This window comes from Pagrus major, chromosome 15, assembly GCF_040436345.1.
Source record: "Pagrus major chromosome 15, Pma_NU_1.0".
NCBI classification, from domain to species: Eukaryota; Metazoa; Chordata; class Actinopteri; order Spariformes; family Sparidae; genus Pagrus; species Pagrus major.
Genome location: NC_133229.1, coordinates 9,065,411 through 9,081,041, shown reverse-complemented (window position 1 = coordinate 9,081,041; position 15,631 = coordinate 9,065,411). Strand labels below are relative to the sequence as shown.

At 38.7% G+C, this 15,631-nt stretch overlaps 2 protein-coding genes across 2 annotated transcripts in view; both read right to left on the bottom strand.

Moving 5' to 3' along the window:
* Window positions 1-3,277: 3,277 nt before the first annotated feature.
* Window positions 3,278-8,032, bottom strand: gfral (GDNF family receptor alpha like). Its single transcript, XM_073482399.1, has 9 exons — window positions 7,996-8,032; window positions 7,591-7,719; window positions 7,077-7,235; window positions 6,834-6,893; window positions 6,431-6,746; window positions 4,975-5,234; window positions 4,805-4,885; window positions 3,438-3,519; window positions 3,278-3,347 (listed from the first exon to the last, which is right to left on the bottom strand). The coding sequence occupies exons 1-9, from the start codon at window positions 8,030-8,032 to the stop codon at window positions 3,278-3,280; spliced, it is 1,194 nt and encodes a 397-aa protein (XP_073338500.1).
* A 6,590-nt stretch (window positions 8,033-14,622) lies between these two features.
* hcrtr2 (hypocretin (orexin) receptor 2) overlaps window positions 14,623-15,631 on the bottom strand; it is a 30,003-nt gene continuing 28,994 nt past the window's right edge. Inside the window, exons 5-7 of the mRNA XM_073482607.1 lie at window positions 15,377-15,597; window positions 15,161-15,282; window positions 14,623-14,792 (exon numbers count right to left, since the gene is read on the bottom strand). Coding sequence (XP_073338708.1) covers window positions 14,623-14,792; window positions 15,161-15,282; window positions 15,377-15,597 — 513 coding nt within the window. The remainder of the gene's footprint in view (window positions 14,793-15,160; window positions 15,283-15,376; window positions 15,598-15,631) is intronic.

Sequence of the window (15,631 nt, the reverse complement as noted above, 5' to 3'; positions counted from 1 at the left end):
TTAAAATTGTATCTGATGATGGAGCAGTATGAAATGCCAACATCACCAAGTTATTGCATTTCATCCCATGTGTTTGGGAATGTGTGTAATTCATTTTTGTGTCAATCCGTCTGGGAGATTTGATATATCTGGATAAGTGAAAACACTAAACCAAGCTGCCCTCGTGCTGCCAGCAAGCAGCCATCAAACAAAGCAAAATGATGCTGCAGCACGGTGAGGGTAAATGTCACAGATTTAAGTCAGGCACTTAGACAAACTGTTTTTCCGTCTTAAGCAGCACACAACAACCTAACCTCTAAGAGCATCATCCTGTGGGACGAGAATGCGAGGCAAAGATCACAGCACATTTGAAACCCACCTGCGAAACCCCAGTGTGAGAAGAAGTAAAAAAGCTTTGAGTGACTTTTGTGAGTGACAAGAGGTCCTTTGGAGAAGAGCGGGCTCACGGAGAGAGATGGAAGGTGGAGAAGATGAAACAGAAATAAGAGGTTACAAAGAACAGTTTCCATTGATCACCGGGGTATCAAAAAGCAGAAGGAGGCTGTCAAAATCAGAACGAGTCTGGTGCAGAGCAGATGGGAAGATGAAAGGAATAAACAGGAAGGCAAAAAGCATTCCACTTTTCTTTTTCTTATATTCACGTCCTACATCTGCATGCTTGGTTAAGAGTTTACCAATGCGTCCTCACAGCACGAGAGTTCAACAGGCATCTTTCTTTGTGCGGTTAGCGTTTGTTTATGTCACAGTCCCCCTCCATGTCTGTGCTATCTGCATCATAGTTCATTAGCATACAAATAAACACTTTATCATCAAGTCTCAGTTTTATCCATACAGGAATGATACAATCATATAATGTCTGATGCTGTTTATCACTGTGATTTCAGCGCTGCCTCCTGCTGATTTTGTTCTTTTATCTATGTAATATGGCTGGTAGGCACAAACCCATATGGAGCCACCAATACCCAAAAGATCTGTTTTTTTAATCTTGTGTGCACGACAAATCTGGTGCAAACAAGATAATATTTTGCACAAGATTAAAAAAAAAGGACCTTTAGTTGTTTCAAGGGCTCCACAGAACCAGGAGTACCTCTGTGTTTCATGTGACAGATGAAAAGATGGCTCAGTCTTCATGTACGGTTGAACCAGAGTGGCAATCCATCCATCCATCCATTATCTTAAATCACTTATCCTTTTTATGGCTCACGGGGGGAGCCGGTCCCAGCTGACACTGGGCGAAGGCAGGGTACACGCTTGATAAGTGGCCAGTCTTATTAAGATCAAGTGTGATGGAAATTGTTTTCGAAAAGAGAGGCAGATGTTAAATGTTAAGCTGATGACACACCTGCTTGATAATTCCAGGAAACTAACAGAGCATAAATCTCTCTACAGTAGAATGAGGATGAACCCAAAGTTATATTATTCGTGCCACAGCATTAAACCTCCCTGATCACTTCGCATGGTGGTATTTTATTGAATCCTCTACTTGGAATTGAAGTCTGATAAACAAATAAATCAGGTAATTATCGAGATTCCCTTCTGCTTCCGCCTTTATACCTTTTTCTCACTATTTTCAAACTTCAACTTGAAACACACTTGTGACTGGTTCCTGCATTTTCTTCTTAAGCCTTGAGTCATTTGCAGATCTAACACAGTCACCAGGATAAAATGTTGGCAGTTACACACATTCGTGTGTCATAGGCTTCGTACCATATTGACATTTCTACTAAATGTGTCATATTACATTCAGATTACATGACCTGACTTCTCATGTCTGGAGGTGGAGTTACAGGCGAGAAGGGTGATCACAGCTGGAACAAACAACTGGATATTTTTTATGAGACCTCGGGACAACAACACAATCACCAGGAAGTATGTTTCTGCAGAACCACAGATTAGTTCTGCTTGGGTCTAGGCACAAAACCCCCTGTTGGTTAGGGTTTGGAAAGCATCATGGTTTGGCGTAAAATCCCTGTTTTGGTTGCCACAGTCACAGATGGAGATGGTCCGCATTCCCGTGGAAAATAGACGGTTTTGGTCACCACAAGACCTGCTGGAAATGTCCCCAGGTCTCCTTAAACAAGTAAACAACCAGTTTAGACGGCACAAAAACAACTGAAAATGTCTCCTGGGTCTCCTGAGAACTGGAAATGTCCTTAAAAATATCCTGTGGTGGAACTTGAACTCTAGTCCACTGATATGACATTCTTATATTTTAGGTATTTTATGCCTTAAATTCTAATTAGATTTTGTTCAAATGACATGATTTCTAAATGGTAAAAGGACTATAGTGCTTTTCCAGTCTACAGACTGCTCAAAGCACTTTACAACACTTGTCACATTCACCCATTCACACACATTCATGGCAGAGGCTGCCGTGCAAGGTGCCAACTGCTCATCAGGAGCAATTTGAGACACTTTGACATGCAGCAGGGTTTCAAACCAGTGACCTTCCAATTACTGGACAACCCGCTCTACCTCCTGAGCTACAGCCGCCACATTATAAATATGTGTAAGAAGACTGTTAGAGATGCAAGAATTTCATTTTCACCGACTGCTTCACTGTAATTGTTGAGCAAATAAGGAAAACGCTGCTTCAAAGTGCAAGGAAAACAAAACAGAAGCTTTCAGTGTTTTTCTTTAATTAGTGACAAAAGATTTTGATTCTGAGCTTAAGACAGTTAAAACTGAAGGCTTTTGTTTAACAGCTGCTTTTTGTCTGCAGAAAAAAAAAAATATACCATGTCAACCTCAGAAACTATCGAGCGTTCTGAAAAAGAATTACACTTCAAGGTTTTCAAACTGATGTTTATTATGAAAGGCGTCAGGCGTTGTCAAATGTGCCAGTCCGATCAGATTTTTCTTATAATGACTGATCGCTCAGAGTCGGTGTAAAACAGATGAAAAGACCTCCTGAGGACACTGCCGAGAGAAAGGCTTCTTTTGTGATTAAAAAGTCTCTCAAAAAACCTTCGTATACGTTCAATCTCGTCAAAACAGAAGGCCTGCATTACACGTGTGACATTTATAACCGCAGAAACAACCCTCTTAAATCGATTTTCTTTGACAAAGCCATTCAGTCAGATTTCTATGATAATAACATTGTCGTCTGTTACAAAGATTGGAGTACAATACAAACACACTGTGGAAAAAATAAAATATATAGAAACAACTCAAAGGCATGTCATAAATTTAATCATCTAAAATCTTTGTGAGATTAAAAGGACCAGATGGTTGATGAATTAATTTTGATGATAAACATTTAACAGATGAAAAACCATCAGAGAAGAACGACACAGTTGCTTTTCTGTGGATGCTGATATTTTGTTTTATCTCTCCTTCTCAATATCCTGCAAGATAAAAGAAATGATTATATTAGCATTCTCTAATATCAAAGAGACTTTACATGTTTGGCATCTACTTAATGTTGATGTACTCACCATATTTTACCGACAACAGCCAGAGGCATTATTACGACAACTCCAACAAGTAACACAGTTGCAAAGGCATATAGAAGATAATCTGAGAAGATAAAACAGTCATGTTATTAAAAACTGTATCTGATCCATCCATCCATTCATTAGCTGCACCCACTCACCCTCAAGGGTCACTGTGGGGCTGCACTCTGTCATTGGGTGACATGGGTGAAAGGTGATGTACACCCTGGACAGGTCCTCAGCCAGTCACTGAGCTGAGACCGTCAGTCATTCAGTCCCAACTTCACCCTAACCAGCTGATGGGATCTCATGGGATAGAGTATAAACTGAACACCACTTTTAAGAACATTCTGTGTGTCGTGCCACACTTCTTTTTTACACCGTCTGCATTTTAAGAGTTCTGGATGTGAATGAAAGGACAGCACCAAGGTGCGCGCTGTCTCATGAGCACCACCTTTTGCAACACTGATTTTTAGTCCTTTTTTTTCTCTGTCTTTTCAGCCAGCCAAAATACTGTTTCAACATCGACGTTTCACAGAAAACTCATTTGTGTGATCATCTTATAATCTGTTCATTTGTCGGTTGAAAGGGAGACAATTGATTAGTGCAAAGGTATTTCTGCAAAGTCATACTGCACCGGCTGGTGAAACGTGGTCTACATGAAGATTTTTCAATGTTACTGCCAGAAATATTAATCTAGATAGGCTTTTTTGGGTTAAAGTAAGTTAACTTACTGTGATATTGTGATGCTGTGTATGTGAAGTCACATATGTTTTTATTTTAAGTAAACTTAGGGATGGATGTTAAAATAAGTCAACATTGATTTTTCGTTTTACACAGGACTCTTGGGCCTGCGCTGCCTGAAACGCCTGGTTTGGAGACGAGCCTTTACTTCCGTAACTTCTGTGCATCACTATGTAACAGGCGTTATATAAATATTGGTTAAATATATTTATTATAAAATATATACACTCCAGTCAGTCAGCAGACATACAGTTGCTACTGCTGTAGCCTCGTTATTTTAGATCACACTACCTTGCTCGGCATCACCCGCCCTCCTCTGATTGGCTACATCCTGAAGTAATGCGCATGTGCAATTCTCATTAAAGATTGAACAGAGGTGAGCTAAAACAAAGCATTCAAGACACAGTGTGTAAAGGGATGCTGCAGCAATGCACAATATGAGAAAAATAATGTGTTTTTTGAAAATTAAGGTATCTTAACCTATTCTATTAGGACCCCCAAATAAAAGTATGAACCTGAAAATGAGCATAATATGACCTCTTTAATGTAGACAGCGTTAAATAACGGCAAAAGGCAAAAATGTGTTGTTATAAGACAGAAAATGACTTCAGACATTGGACATTTACCGTGTGTCCATGTGTGAACTTGCTCAGATTCACCGATTTCAGGAGGTTTAGAAGGACCACTGCTGCTTTCCCAAGATGTCACTGAAATACACATAAAAAAGCTTTGAAACATTTCCAATAAACACATTTAATTATGAAAATGCCTGCTTCATAAATCACTACCTACTCACAGAAATGAGATCTATTATGAAGAACATCATGAATCATGTTGCATGTCAGGAGAGCATCATTACGCACTCCGCTGCAAATACAAGGATGATGAAGTGTTGTGCCCAGAGTGGCCAGGAAGGACATTTTACATTCAGAATCTGCACCAAGGATGAGAGCTGGGTCCATTTGGCTAAAACATTCATCTTTCTGGAGGTCCCTGTTGGTACATTGTGCGTCTTCAGAGCTCCAGCATTTGGTTACCATAGTTTTCAACAGGTCTCTGATAAATGAGAGAAAACTGGTTTTAGCTGCTTTACTTTGCGGAAATGTAGGAAGAATACACACAGCACATTCATCATCTTTAACAGCCAGTGAATGACCTTTAATTCCATATAATTAATTCCGATAACTCCACATTAAGTCTGATATTGAACTTAAGTTGTGTCCATTGTGACAACCCATTTTAAAGTAATTGGGTTTTGGAAGACGCTCAGGACTTCACCTTGAGGGTCATTCTATGTTTCCAGAGTTGTATTGCACCAGTTCTGCACATATTTTCTCCCAGGATCCTATTTTCCAGGGTCATATGTTATCAAGGTATTTTGTTCCCTACACTTATACCACATAATGGGAACATTAAAAAGCGTCCTACCTTGAAACATACAGTATGACCTGTTGAACATAGGACCATGGGAACATACATGTGCTCTGGTACCTTGCATGGTAGCTCACTGCTATTGGTGTGTGAAATGGGGAATGAAAAGCAAATTGTTTAGCATTGGTGGTGAACAATACCTGTTAGATTGTTAGCATTGTTGCTGACTCTTAGTGTTTTTCATTCAATTGCCTGTGGGTATTTAAGATCACATCAGTAATACGTTCAAAAAAATCATCATATGTTGCTGATATCGGTTCCCTTAGCTCCGACTCTTAGCTCTCAAACAAATGCAATTTGTTTACAAGATAAAATTTTTGGATGAGAATTCACATCACCAAAATCATTCATTACATAATAATTTTATAATGATCTTGAGGTAAGAATCAACGTCCTTGCCCAAATGTTTTCTCTGTTCGGAATATCTTGTTTTTCTGAAATTCTTATTGCATCATTTCTTCCCACCAAAACACCAGAATAAATGTTGGCAATGCACTTTCTGCAAACCACAGATATGCTGAAACTTGACATTTCTTTATGCTCAGGTTAGGTTTAGGAACAGAAAACAGTTGGTTAGGGTGAGGAAACACCCTTAAAATACCTGTTTCGGTCACCACAAACATGGCTGGTGATGAGTTCTGATTAAAAATATCTAGTGATTTCACACTTCTAATGTTGAAACACAGTCTTGAGATGCGGTCACTGGCTTTTAACTCCACCAACATCCCCATGACTCCCAATATGACAGAACATGATGCAACATGTTTTGTAGAAAACCACTGTTGTGTCAGACTGTAGAGAGAGACAGAATAGCATCGTACCTGCAGTTACTGTCCTTAACACAGTGGTTGACTGTATCTTGACAGATCCGGGGCTCGTCTCCACATGTGCCGGTGTGCAGGGCAGTTTTCATTTGCACACAATCCTCATCTGAAGCCTCACACTCACACATGACCAGCATTTCAGCGACATTGTGCGGCATGCTGCTGTAGAACTGCTGAGTGAGTCGCTGACAGCTGTCACGGTTGCACTTCTCTGCGTCACAGGCCTGAAGAACAAGTGCGAGGTACTTGTTGCAAACTGCATCACTGAGACAGTCTGCGAATCGGTCTGAGCAGGACCCCGCACCATCATATACTAAGAAAATAAATGTTTTTCAGTGAGTTTTGAGATTGCAGAAACACCACTTCTATACCATTTTTTTTTACCATAGTATATAATTACCATAGCCTATTAAACTGCTTGACTGCCAGTCCATCACTGTGCTCCTCCTCTGCTGAGCTGCTGTAAAAATACACAGAAACATGATTCTCCAACAAATGCTCATTAAAGCCACTCTGCTGCTCACGACACTCATTCTGTAGCACAATAGTGCTCGTTCAAACAGTACACCAGATCGCCTTTGGTAAACAAAAATGTAATTTCACGTGTAAATGCTTATCTAAGAAACTACTGAGAATACTGCACCTGGCTTTCGGTGGCATTGTTCAGCCAGTGTTCGCATGGAGTCACAGAGCCCCTCCTCCTTCCAGGTACACACACACCCTCGCAGAGAGGGGAATTGGTCCAGCGCGGTTTGGATGGTCATGTTACAGACCTCGGAGCCTTTTGTTCGGCACCCTTCATCTTGAATAACAGAAGACGGAGGCAGAAAAACAGGATTTACCGTAAGCTAGCGAGGTGTTTGTTCGTGCAACAGGTGTTTCACACGTGCCCGCTGCTCTGCGTGATGCCACAGCTTCATCAAAATACAGGATTCAAATGTATAACCTGTTTATTTCATTCCACAAACTTTGCTCCAGGCTATTGCCTCAGTTATTACATTTCAGCCAAACTGCAAGAGGCGCAATTTGATTACATAGCTTCATGTCCTGAGCCTCCCGGGGAAATGCAATCACGACTTTTAACATAGTGATAACACCATGTTCCAATCACTCACAGCAAAAATGGTGAATTTGCAGGTGAAAGGTGTAATTTTTACCTCCGCAGACGCCGTCATAAAATGCTTGTTCACTCTTGCACAAATCTGACATGCAGATGTCAACACGAGCCAGGCAGTCAGAGGGTGGAGGTAACATGCTGATGCTGATTATCTGAGGAATAACAACTCCTGAAATACAAGTACATGCCAATCATTTATTCATCTTGAAAGCTCTGCACGGCATCTTAATGTTTTAAACATTTTTCTCAAGCTTTGATAGAATCCAGAGGATTCTGGATGTGAGTTAACTTCACTGACTGAAGCCACACTTTACCTGACTGTTCTTACATTATAAACTATAAGACATGCAGCTCTAGCTCAAAGCCTAAGTTTTGGCTGACAACACACAGCAACTTTAATTTTGCCTGTCAAGAATCAGATGTTTTATAGAGACAGATGACTCACCCAGTATGACCGCAGCATCCAGGCGTACCAGTTGCATGATGGCTGCTGTGGAGCTGTGAGTGAATGACTGAGGCTCTCCTGCAGCTGATCTGTCCCTCTGGATGGTGTCAGCACTTAAGCTGGGACACACCACCCACAGTCAACAGGATGTAACACATTTACTGGAAGTTGTATGACGTATGCAACTCAAGAACAAAACAGGCCTAAGAGAATTACAACAACAAATCTTTTAGTCTGAGTGTACATGTGGCTCGTCTGCATCTGCATCTGAGGGCCTTATTTTTCTTATCATCAAGGGTATTTTTTGGTAGGACTCTGGGAGGAATTTACTTTACTGCTATATCAGATTTCATTGTTGATGATTTGTGATTATGATATATCATGTAATACCCTGTATAGTTAATGTGTGATGGAGATCACAAACAGTCGGTTCATGACCCTGAGCTGCTGATTTAAAATCAGAAAAAAAGATGTGTCCCTAGGTTTTGATCAGTATTTTTTTTTTGTATCAATGATTTAAATTAGCCATAATCAATATCTTTACAGAAACAATATATTATGACTACTTTTTTGTAAAAAGAGTCACTCGTAGATGACCCAACACGTAGTTATCACCCAGCTGGGCAGTTCCTCTTCGCTCTACTGAGAATTTGATCATTTTCAGCTCATTATTTTGGGTTTATGGCCACAACTTTGCTGTTTTGTTTCACTCTGATGGCTCTTCCTAAAGGAATATTCTAGTATTTTTAAATGTGGGTGCTATGTTAATTCTTTTTGGAATGTAATTGACTCAATTTTTGGAATGAGTCCAGCAGTTTGCCTTCGCTGGCAGCTATGGCAACTCCAACTGTCAAAGTTATGTTCACTAAAAGTGCTTCTGGCCACTGACAGGCTGAGGTTATTATAATAATAAGTGTATGACAACATTACAGTTAGATTCCTGAGGACAAAGACCTTTTTGTTAAATAATAGGATTCCTTTTATAACCAGAAACACAAGTCTTGTGCAAGGAGGCCGAGTCAAATTCTCTCAGTTAGTGTAGCTGTGGTAAGACTTATTCTATAACCCCAACCCTATTACAAAAATTCATAGTTATGTGTGTTTTTTTGTGAGAGTCTTGTCTAGACGAGAGACAGCAGAAGATAATCAATATAAGCAGTTACTTTATTAATAAAAGATGTGCAGAAATACAGACACTGAGGAACAAACTGACAACCAATTAAAACACCTTGAAAGCTCACTGGAACAGAAACATCAAGTCAATGAACTCAAAAGGCTAAAAAGCCTGAATCAGACTGAATCACATAAAAAACTGTTTTCAAAATAAATGAATTCATGAAAAATTAAACAAAGGAGTCTGAATCACAAAAACAATATCCTGACTCTTGTCGTGTTTCAATTCTATTCAATTTCAATTTCAACTCATGTTTTACTTCTAGTCGGAGGTGTTCATGCTGTGTCACTGGCTGATAGAAGTTCTGCTGCCAGAGATTATATAAAACTTCAATGAATATGAATGAATTAAGTGAATATGAAAAAATGAAATGACAATGCCGAAGTATCCTTGAGCAAGATACTGAACCCCAAAATTGCTCCTGACGCGCAGTTGGCACCCTGTGTGGCAGCCTCTGCCGTCAGAGGGCCCTGCGATGAGCTGGCGACTCGTCCAGGGATATACCCTGGCCTCCGCCCATAAGAAAACTGGATTTGGCCCCAGTAACCCCCGCAACCCCCTGAAAGGGGGGGATAAAGTGGCAACATCTGCACATTTCCGTGCAGGATTGTAATTAGCTCCTTGATTGACTGCATTACCATGTAAAACCAAAAGCCATGTTGTGTCATAGTGTCATTAATTAGGAGGCCTAGCCAGGAATACACTGGATCAAATGAGCTTTCAGCAAGTCATTTCAACACATTCACTGACTTTGAAAAGCCGAACCGAAACACAAGATGGTTCTTGTTACAGAAAGGCAAAATCATCACAAAACACTGTCAAACACCTGAACAAAAATCCTTTTTACACACAAAATCAAACTAAGCTGCATGATATAAAAAACTCCAAAACTGCTGCCTTGTTATTGGAGAATTATTGGTCTCCGCTATAAAAAAAACCCAACATTTGTGCAGAATGGATTAAATAAAGCATTACAGCACCGTAGTCGTGGTATTATTTTTCAAAGCACCTGAAATATTTTGGTAGTTTGGACTGGTATTTGAGATTTCATGCGATTGTATGTACGTGGGGAATCTTAACAACTTCTGGTCCATCAGTAAAAAACTGAAAACTTTTAAAAAATGCTCACTGATGAAATGTTTCTTCTAAAGAGAAATCCAACGAATTCAACACCAATTAAAAAAGTTCAACTGGAGACTGCTTCTTAAAAAAACACATTAAAACACAGTCATTAGCATCGGTCAGCACTGATTAACTCTCAGAGCGATAAAGCCCAAGTTAATTTATTCATTAAGCACATTTAAGACCAACACAAATTGCTTCACAATGAAGGCAAATACACATTCAAATAAATTAAATGAGTGAAGGTATGAGGTGCAAGGAAACATGTAAATGTAATATAAACATAATACATTACAAAATATGCACAAATAGAATACAATTTCGGTTTTAGATAAAATATAGTGTGACCGCAATTTCTTCACAATGTCGTCATCGCAGCTTAAAATAAGAAACGTGATCAAATAAGCGATATCTTTGATGACTTCTGAGCCAAGAATCAAAGCAATCCTGACAAAAGTCAAATGGCACCACGGTTGTGCCCTGAAAGATGCTAATGTGTAGTTTAAAGTTTAGAAAATGTCGATTGGTATGAATATCAAAACCAACCCAACAGCCAGAATAAATGTTGGCATTGTACATTTATGCAAACCATGGATATGTGGAAACTTTACATTTCTTTATGTTCAATTATCAATTGTGCTAATGCTCTGGTTAGGTTTAGGCATAAAAAAAAACACGGTTAGGGTTAGGAAAAGATTGAGTTTTGGCTTAAAATACCTGCTTTGGTCGCCAAAATCATGGCTGGAGATGCCCTGGCTTCACATTAAAGATTTAGGTTTGTTTTTTTGACGCTACACAGCTGAAAACATCCCGTAGTGTAACGCTTACTAATGTTGAAACTGTTGTCTCAAACTGTATTCACTGGCTTGGCAGGCTTCTCACCTAACTCCACCAACTCCCTGTATGAAAGTCAGGTTATAAACATGTGATGTGAATGTGACATGACATGTAATATAGACATTTGAATGTGGTGCGTAGCCTATGACATGTACAAATGTAAACATATAACTGCCAACATTTTATTCAGACGATTTATTCCGTTACAAATCTTTTCTCATACATAAATAAAACATTTAGACTTTCGACAAATTACATTCTTACTCATCAGCAGCTGTTGAGTTGACAAGTTGTGACTTTAAACTCACTAAAAAGAGCTGACATTTGTTGAGCGGCATTTTCCCGTCTTCGTTTTCTGACGCGACAGTGTTTGTTTTCTTGTTTGTGCACTTCTTTCACATTACTATTCTGCCTTCTCCTGATTGCTTTTCCAGTTTAACAGATTTAACTGATTAGCTTGATTCAACAAGAGATTTCCACAGTATTTCTGTTTTTTTTAACTTAATGTCAGAGTGCTTTAACAGAGGCCTTATTTATACTGCTGATTCCAATGATGAAGAAGTCTTTCTTAGCATTTGCATTCATGTGCTTTACTTGAGACTATGTGACATGCTGCATGTTTGTCGATCTACATTTTATGACCACAAATCTTGATTATGTTGAACAACATTTCCCAAAGAGAAGAGATTCAAAGTGGTTGATTACCAATCTAACCTACTGTGTATGCAATCTGCCCGATGAAAAGGGCTCCTGGCAGAAAGCTTGTTTTTGTTACCACATTTGCATGGTGTGCAGAAGCTGCTTTGATTTTCTTTCTCTCATTGTTTTTGGGGTCTGATTTGTGCCAGCGCACACACCATGCACTCCACAGAATCAAAAATGACTAATTAATCACAGTTTGCAGGTTCGTCTCATATTCATGTTAGAAACTTTTTGCCAACTTTGTGTTTACTCCACTTCAAGATTGCACCCACATGAAAGCTTATTAGCTGTAAATACGTTTAGCAAATATGTGCTGGTTGTAAATACTGATGAGAATAATATATGTATAGAAATATGTAAAGTATCCCTCTTCACAGAGATGTTGTGCTTTTGCCCTCTCACAGGTAGCTATTAAGTTTCCTTCAAACAACTGAGCACAGGAGAAACGGTCCTTTCTAAAGAAATCAAGGTTTGAAAAGAGAAGCAGCCTTGAGACCGGAAAGCTGTCCATTCACCAGCAGCATCCATTGTGAAGGGGAAGGTAAAAAAAACAGTGCTTATATCTGTCTCACTGTGAGCAGAGGGATGCCCTTGAGTGTGAATGTATGTTACTGGGACTTTCCTTGAAGAGATTGTCTGACTTTGACCTGAAATAATTAAGAATCAAAATAAAAGACCATGACATGTAATGCATAAGTCATTTTCCTCACTGGGTTTCACTGGCAGCCAGAGTTTATGTCTTATCCTGATACCATAGGTGAAATATGTTTGCAGTAAATTGTTATTCACACCTGAGCGTTTACTCTCAGTCAACATGGAGGAGCTCCAGCTCTGTCTATGTGTGTGTAACAGCTTGTTTACACCTGTATAAGCCTGTGTAATAAAATTGATCCTGGAATAATTGGTTTACCGTCAATTATGTTAGACAAATATGTTGTTTATTTAAAGACCCTCAATAAAATTATGTTCATTAAGTGAAATTATTGGAGAGTTGGACATTGAGAATGACAATTAGCAGCCTAATAAGTATTTTTACAGTAATGGAACTGTGATAGTCAATTCTGGTCAAATAAACAGTGAATAAATGTGATTTATAAAGTGTGGGTCAGTCATTAACAGCAAGATGTGTGAAGTAGGGTCAGAAAGTCTGGGACCACTTGTGAAAGTACCTCTATTTTGCATTTGTTTTGAATTTATTGCATTTTTTTTTTTAAATTAAAAATCATTATATTAGTCTGACAATATGAGTGAAAAGTTAAATTTTTTGGAAATTGTCCATGAATTTTAGAATATCTTTGTGTTTGATATTTACCCCCACTGACTTTAATGACAGCATACACTCGACCTGACATGGAGTGAATTCTGTATATGTAAACAGTATACAGCTGTCGATCCTAAAAGTATTTTAAAGACTGTGAAACTTGCTGATTTGAGTTTATAACACATCAATTTGTGATTGTTTTGATAGTGTCATGTTTTTAGAATTCTAAGCTTTCATGATTTATATTTATTTCAACTGAAATATATATATTATAAAAAACAAATGACAATAGGAGACGTTTTTACACATTGGACTTACTTCATGTGGCAGTCTGATGAGCACACCCGGTATGGACTTATTCAAATCAGTCCAATGTTTCATTGAATACAAATATATATGTTGATAAATTAGAAGCCTCCACCAGGCTTACAGGGTGTAAATAAGAATAACTGACGAGGGCCTAATTAGACAATACTGTTGTCAACATAAATGTTTCATTACAGATGAACATATCTCTGAAGCACAGTTCAGGATATATTTGCACATTTAAAAGTTCACTTTAGTGTTGTTAGAAAAATATCCTACTTTTTTTAGTTTTAAAGAAATCTACTGTTTTCCCGACAGGACAGTGTCCCCTGCGCTCTGGAGCTGTCAGTAAAGGCGACTGATAGAAGCATTTCGGTACATTTCAGAATGGAAACCTTTGAAAATCTGCTGACTCTGAATGACTCAATGTCGCTTCTACACGGTGCTGAAAAATTCATTTCATTCTAAAGATTTGATGACTCATGGTGTTAAAAAATCATTTTGCTTTGGTGCTACACATAGTGGGCAAGTGTGCAGCTACATTATAGAACGTAAGTCTACATTGCTGATTTTCAGCACGTCAGCAATTCAATATGAGTGTTGAGTGAAAGCAGGAGATCTCACAATGAGCTCAAGCAGGACACATTCATACAGGAACCATGTTGAATATTCAGGTGTTTGTGCAGTTATAAGATTTTCTTCCATATATTCTCTATGACTGCTCCTCTATTGAAACAGCCCAGTAAATAAATAAATAGATACATAAACAATGACATAAATAGTCATAATCTGTAATACTGAGTCAAAAATAAAGTTATACAGTTAAAACAGTACATTTAAAATACAATACATATGTGCAATTAAAACCATATATACAATTAAAACCCATATATCATAAAATACATGTGGTATGAGTCAATACGAAACATTCAAATGGTGTCTTTTGATAATAAACTCTGTAAACTGTTTGTGGTTGTCATGTTCTTCTGTTGATTAGAAAAAAACATTTCTAAAGCTCTTGTTTCTATAAAGTGCCCTTGTGAAAATAATGAAAACATTAAACAATAATTCAAAAGTCTGTTTTTTTCATATGTATATATATATATATATATATATATATATATATATATATATATATATATATATATATATTTAAACATCTGAACATCTACCTTAATGATGAGCATTTCCTTTGAAGCATGAACTGGTCAGAGGAACTCCACATCTACACTACCTGATCTGAAATGCGCGACACATTGTCCATGTTGTTAACTTGAGTTGAAAGGGATTTTCGGCTGTCTGTGCTCGCTCTGGTCCTTGTCCTCGTCGTTTGGTCTTGTCCTTGGCCATAACAGTGGCAAGAAAAGGCTGCTTTGAACTCCTCGCGGAATTTACCTAGTGGAAAATAGAAACATGTAACCAGCTCAGAAACCCTTCAGTTTGAGCTCTTTGTAGGACTTGAACCAAAGCAGTTGTATAATGACTGAACCTTTATTAAGAAATTAATGTTTAGAAGATCTGATTGAGTCCGGATTCTTTATAATTACAAAATTTTTCATTGCTTTTTCAGTACATGAGGCCTTACAACTGTGATAAACACTTTTAACTCAACCTTTTCCGAGATTAATATTTGTTATATGCACAATATATAATCAGATGAGTAAATTAAAGCAGTGTTGTGTTGTTGTTCCCAAACTGTCCATTAGAGGGCAGTAAGGAGCCCACATAGGTGGTCTAAGTGGGGAGGCAGGTTAAAAACTTACCACTGAGGAAGTTGTAGATGATAGGATTTGCTGCACTGTTGGCATATATGAGCCAATGTGAGAATGTGAACCACGCATACACTGTCTCTCTGTCGTTTGTGTTCTTGAACGTCCCAAAGACCCTGCAGGACAAGCATCAAAACGTGAGCCTTGGTTTGTCATAGCGTCTATTGTTGATTTTATCCCATCCCTGAAGCAGCAACCCTCGATCGTTACCTTTTCATGACGTTGAGCACGCTGATTGGCAGGTAACAAAGGGCGAAAACAAAGAGGACCACCATCAGCATGCGAGCCGTCTTGCGCCGAGCTCGCATCTGTTTGATCTCAGCACAAACCGTGCTGGTCCTGACCCTCACGGCCTCTCCCAGCCCTGGAGTCTGAGCTGAGCACTGCATGGACCTCCACTTCCTCTGCATGACTGATGTGTTTCCAGGAATCTGTTGATTATATATGTGCATATATCAGGCGCTG

Bases quoted from the DNA above. Each gene is read 5' to 3' on its own strand.
- gfral (XM_073482399.1), bottom strand. From the start codon at position 8,032: ATGCAACTGGTACGCCTGGATGCTGCGGTCATACTGG. The intron at 7,720-7,995 runs GTGAGTCATCTG...CTTGTATTTCAG, and splicing joins GGATGCTGCGGTCATACTGG to GAGTTGTTATTCCTCAGATA. The intron at 7,236-7,590 runs GTAAAAATTACA...CTGTTATTCAAG, and splicing joins TTATGACGGCGTCTGCGGAG to ATGAAGGGTGCCGAACAAAA.